The sequence below is a fragment of the Phaseolus vulgaris genome, chromosome 10, assembly GCF_000499845.2.
Source record: "Phaseolus vulgaris cultivar G19833 chromosome 10, P. vulgaris v2.0, whole genome shotgun sequence".
Classification (NCBI taxonomy): Eukaryota; Viridiplantae; Streptophyta; class Magnoliopsida; order Fabales; family Fabaceae; genus Phaseolus; species Phaseolus vulgaris.
The window spans coordinates 40223353-40229352 of record NC_023750.2 but is presented as its reverse complement, the minus strand read 5'-3'; the positions used below and the strand labels follow the sequence as shown (position 1 = coordinate 40229352).

Below are 6000 nucleotides of genomic sequence, written 5' to 3'. Positions count from 1 at the left end.
GATAGTTTCAATTTAAATCTGAATTACATATATGTACCTGTATGGATGTCAGGAGCTGAGTAATATTGATCCACGTTGATACACAATAGTTACCGTGTCCTTAGCTGTCCAATTCTCCAATTTTTCAAATCTCTTCCTCTTCGCGTGCTTCGGTCGGTCGGCGGGGTACCTGCGATTGCACTCCGACGCTCAAGTCAGCGTTAGTGTTCAATTAGATTTCTCTAATAATATGAAAAAAGTACATTTTTCCCCTTTTAGAAGTTCATTTAGTAGGTTGACTTGGGTCTTGGCTATGTGGACCAAGTAATTGATTGCTAGAGACATGCTTAATGTTCTCTGGATCGTTGGTGGCTTCATGATATTAAGGGAGTGCTCTAGAAAATGTGTTTAAGTTATTCAACGAAAATTATAATTGTTTGTTTCACGTGTAACCATGTTCATTATTTAATTAAGTTATTTAATGTGCATTCTTCGGGTACCGACAGGTATAATATATTTGACTTAATCCAACACCAAATCAAGCATGTTCAAAATCATGCTTCATTTCCACGAGTTAAAAAGGTTAACGGAATTAAGATATGAATAATTGAGTAAAAAGATGAATCACTCTTATTTAAACTGGTTTATTTTCTTTCTTATCTTCTTCTCAATATAAAAAGTTATTTACACAGATTATGAGATTCTACACCCATTCCCACGCCCCCCAAAAAGTCAAGGATAGAAGATTAATTGAGTAGCTAACATGAAACAGTTAAGTTAGTAGTTGGAAGTTAGCATGACCCTGTTCAAATCTTGGAAAGTATATGAAAACTTTGCAATCATGTTTGTGCTTAGTAGTGGGGAGCATAACAAACTACCAAAAGAAAGCAAAAGAAGCACAGAAATTGATTTATTTTTGTTCATTGAAATGGTGGGCCAAGGAAGAAACTTGGGGTCAAGGAGACTAAAGCACTGACTCAATATTTCGATGTTTTTTTTGGAATTAAAAAAATATATAAGTGGAGGAAAAAACTATGGAGATTGAGGAAGAAAATGCCCTATATTTCATGTACAATGAGACTAACCAAATGAGTTGAGTAATTTACATTGAAGAAAAAGATTGATTTGAAAGGCAACAGTGTTAGTGATGGAGACTCATAACAGCTTACATTTATCTACAGGGAATGAGAAAGTATGTTAAATAATTTCCTTTGAATTTCACAGAAGGAGTTCCATATTGTGTGAGGAAGAAGATTCTTACCGTTACGCGCTATATTTATACAGAAAGCGAGTCTGAGGAAGAAAACGCCCTATATTTTGTATACATCTTGTTGTTTATATTAAATTAAAGTTAAATAGTAGAATATTAGTTTAATTTGAATAAAAGTTTATATTAAATTAAATCTGAACTAAATGAAATCATTTTTTATTATTTGGCGTTTAAATAAAAAATTAAACTAACTAAGCTGTGAAGAGTCTTTTATATGTAAACAAATCCTTAATTTGTATCTGTTAAATTAAAAAACATGATTTATGTAATAAAATAGGTACAGAAGTTAAAAAGTTGTTAATCAATGTCTTTTAAAATGAAAAATATTTAAATACAAATTGTTTTCCGATATAATATTTTAAATTCTTACAGTATCTCCTTGAATTAAAATTGGAAACAGCAACATGAATACATATTCATTGGCTATTTATAATAATTTCATCTTACCCATTTTTTTAATGATTAATCCTAAAAGTACCTTTAATAAAATAAGATTTCTGGAATAAATTACATGCTACTGTTCTTAAATAGTAGAATTGCTTATATATTAAACTGAAACATGCAATTGATTACGTATACCCCACATATATAGACAGTGGTGGTTTTTCCATCTAATTAATATTTGATTGCTATATATATTTATTTTTATTTTATTTTTTAATTTTTTTTTCTAATTTAGTTTGACATTTTAGCCTCTTTCTTTGATGAAAAAAATAATAATAAAAAATCAATATGAACTCATCCAGTGTAATATATAAAATTAAATCACGATTGGGGTAAATTTTAAAAAAAAAGACTTGAAAAAGTTTAATTTTTTTATGAGTTGAAAGTAATTTATACCTAAACTAATTTGTATAATTTTTTTTAAAGTTTATTTCAATTTATTTATATTTTTTAACATATATATAAACATGGTAGAAAAAGAAACACTCCTTCCAACCTCTATTACAAGAAATAATTTTTTGAAAAAAAATTGGTTCTTAATTTAAGATATTTTAAAGATTTAATAAACTTGAACTTTTATTTTTCCTTACATGGCCGTATAAAAAAGATAATGATTATAGGTATTGTTATTAAATAATGGAAAGAAAATTTGATTCAATATCATTAATCAATAAATTTATACGTTTATTTGTTGAAATTTACAATTAAAGAGTGCCTTAAATAGTTTTGTGAAAGTACCTTAAGATAGGAGATGAGAATGAGACAATTTTGTGTACTTAATTATTAGTCATAAATTGCATTAAAAGTTATCATAAATCGCATTAAAAGTTATCAGTGAAAAACGAAGGTGACAACATTTTAATATTTGTACTTTACCGAATTAAATTTAGACAATTGATTTAAAAGAGAAATTAGTGAGTGGTTTAGGACTTTCATCATTCATATTAATTTTGAAATAATTAATTTGTTAACTTTAAAACAAATTATTATGTACTGTGTAATAATTTTTATTAGATATTGAATAATGTGTCAGAGATATAGAGAAAGAAGAAGATCCAATCACATTTTTTCTTGTTTTTATTTTTTGTATTTTTCGATGATAACTTGTGAACTAAGGAGTCAATGTCTTTGCATTATAAAAGTAGGAGTGAACGAAGCCACCACTAACACACAGATACCATAAATCCTCGTTTATCTCTCTTCGATTCAGCGATCTCCTCTTCCATTTTTGTGTTCTTTCTTTGTTTCATTCAAACTACAAACACAGAGTTCAATGGGTATTGTTGGTGTTGGTTTCCGTCCGACAGAACAAGAACTTGTCGATTTCTACCTCAAACACAAGTTGCTCGCTGATGATTCTCGTGTCCACCTCATCCCTGTCATTGACCTCTGCGATGTGGAACCTTCGGATGTACCAGGTAATCTAAACATCAAAGTACTGAACACCCCCTTTGTCATTTTTATTTCTCTGATCTTTACCCCACTGGTGTTTGATCCTTTTATTGTTTCAAACAGTGATACTTGCAAGATCACCGATAAGATTTGGTGACCCAGAGTGGTTTTTCTTCAGTCCTGTTGATTTCAAGTATTCAAACAGTAAAAGGGTTAACAGGAAAACCAAGTGTGGCTTCTGGAAAGCCACCGGAAAAGACCGTAACATCAGGAGCGGCGACACCAACACTCTCATTGCCACCAAGAAGACTCTTGTTTACTACAAAGGCAGTGTTTCCTGCGGTGTCAAGTCCAACTGGGTTATTCACGAATATCATGCTGTTACCTTTCATGAAAGCAAGGTTTGTTTTTTCTCAAGAAATTTCAACACTCTTTGGAAATCATCTTTCTACTATATTATCATGTCTCTGTAGTATAAACTTTTTAGGCTTAGGTAATTGTTCTGGCTTTAGAAGGTTGTTGTTATTGGGCTCTTTGCTTGAATCCCATGTTTTTTGTTCTTTACTTTGTCTTTCTTAATGGCAAAGGGGAAATGGGAGAGCTTATATAATTAGGTTTTGTTTGGAAGCTTATAAAAACAAGATGTGTTTAGCTTATTCCAGTGAGCACCTGCATAAAGATAAGCTCTATTGAATGCCTGCTATAAGAGTTTCATTAAATCTTTTATCTAAGCACGCTCAAAATTCATCATCAGCTTTCATAAGGGGTGTCAATTTCTTCTGTATACCATAGCCTGATTTTTGTTGACCTTTTGTTAGCATGAACATTACCAAATAAATGCAGATTATGCTCAAAATTTTTGCAGAGGGCTTTTGTTTTATGCCGCTTGATGAGGAAACCTGGGAAAGCAACTGAAGGTGGAGGTGATCCACTAATCTGTGATGAAGGGGAGCCCAGTACACTCAGGGATTCTGACTATGGAAATCAGGCCACAGCAGAAAGAATTCCATCTGTAAGCTGAAGCATTCTTCATGGACATATATTTGTACTCTGCCATGTGAAACATGCTGAGAACTTGTTTTATATGTTTTTTCAGGAAGGTTCTTTTACAGGAGTTCCACTAATCTGTGATGAAGGGGGCCCCAGTGAACTCAAGGTTTCTGACTATGGAAATCATTCAACAGCAGAAGGAATTTCATCTGTAAGCTGAAGCATCTTGATGGACATATTTGCACTCTGCCATGTGAAACATGCTGAGAACTGATAGTTGTTTTATTTTATATGTTTTTTCAGGAAAGTTCTTTTACTGGAGTGGAAACAATCTTCCAGACTAGGCCTCAGGCAGATACATACTTCTCCCAAAACCAACAGTCTCCAGAAGAAGAAGCATATTTTCCAAACTATCCATTTAACAATGCCTATTTTAGAAATGAAGATAACTTTATGCATTATGAATTTGAAACTACAAAGGAACAAGAGTTTCTTAATCAAATTTTAGCTGATGAAAGTGTAGTTATTGATGAAGAAAGCATGTCTTTTGTCAATAATACTATCCATTGGGAGACATTGCAAGAGGTAAATTTTGAAAACAATAATTAAGTTCTGGAAGTTATGTTTAAATTGTTGAAGGTATCAAGTCACTGGGGAGTGTATTTCTTTTTGTTTCTGATCTGGCATTGGTTCTATAGGTAAAAATTGCAGTGCATTGTGATAATATGAATTTTGCCAAATTTTTTAAAGAGTGGTTATATGTTAACACCGTAATTACTAGAAAACATTCAATTTACACACCAATAAAATAATATTTTAATCATATTTAATTTATTTTTTAATATTATTATAATATGGTGTCAAGTATATGATGTTATGGTCATGTATATGGTGTGAAAGATTTTTTTTATTTTTTTAATGTGCAGTTTTTTTCTCCCATGATTATATGAAGGCAATCTGGTGAAATGTCTTATTTGAGTTGGGTGTTCTGTTGTGATTCATGATCAGTTCTTGGAACGTTAATATGACTTGTAGCATCATTGGCCGAAGAAAAAAAAGTTGGGAAAGGGAAGGAAATTGAGAAAAAAAATCTCTTTCTTTTTACTTATTTTTACACTTCCATGCATCTATCCCGACTCAGACTTTAAATCTATTTTTTTTTTTGAGTTTGTGATAGTACTTATATATATATGTATATTTATCTTAAACATTTCAAATATTGAATTAATTTGTTATTTTCATTTGAAATCATTACAGGATACTGATGACTTATCAACAAATCAAGGAACAGAAGATAGTATAACATCTACAAGTCAAGAAACAAAAGATAGTATATGTCAAGATAATTTTTCATCTTCTGAAATTATTTCAGGATATTGATGAAGTATCAACAAATCAATAAAAAAAAATAGTATAGCATCAACAAATCAAGAAAAAAAAATAGTATACATCAACAAATCAAGAGATAGTATATTTTTAAATGATTTATCATCTTTTGAAATCATTACATGATATTGACGAGGGCATTAACAAATCAAGAAATAAAAAATACTTTAACATCAACAAATCAAGAAACAAAAAATACTTTAGCATCAACAAATCAAGAAGCAAAAAATAATATATTTCAAGATATTAATTACGCATCAACAAATCAAGGAACAAAAGATAGTATAGCATTAACAGGTTAAGAAACAAAAGATAGTATATTTCAAGATAATTTTTCATTCTCTAACTCAACTCAAAATGGAACTTCATATATCAATTTACTGAAATTTCTAGTTCTCGATCCATTTCTTGGAGAATGGAACATAAATATAATTGAAGAGCAAATATCATCACATATAATTGTTATGAAATCAGAAAAAGAAAGAGTATTGTTATGAAGAGATAAAATTACTTGTATGGATAAGTCGTGCTAACATGAT

At 30.4% G+C, this 6000-nt stretch overlaps 1 protein-coding gene across 2 annotated transcripts; it reads left to right on the top strand.

Annotated features, from left to right (window-relative positions):
• The first annotated feature begins 2823 nt into the window (after window positions 1-2823).
• LOC137818800 (NAC transcription factor 29-like) lies at window positions 2824-5853 on the top strand. Of its 2 annotated transcripts, none has more exons than XM_068622411.1 (6): window positions 2824-3111; window positions 3209-3486; window positions 3951-4097; window positions 4182-4286; window positions 4379-4660; window positions 5333-5853. In XM_068622411.1, the coding sequence occupies exons 1-6, from the start codon at window positions 2967-2969 to the stop codon at window positions 5453-5455; spliced, it is 1080 nt and encodes a 359-aa protein (XP_068478512.1). In that variant the 5' UTR covers window positions 2824-2966; the 3' UTR covers window positions 5456-5853. The 2 variants fall into 2 exon arrangements, with proteins under 2 accessions (XP_068478512.1, XP_068478513.1); XM_068622412.1 differs by having other exon boundaries at window positions 5002-5533.
• The last annotated feature ends 147 nt before the right edge of the window (window positions 5854-6000 follow it).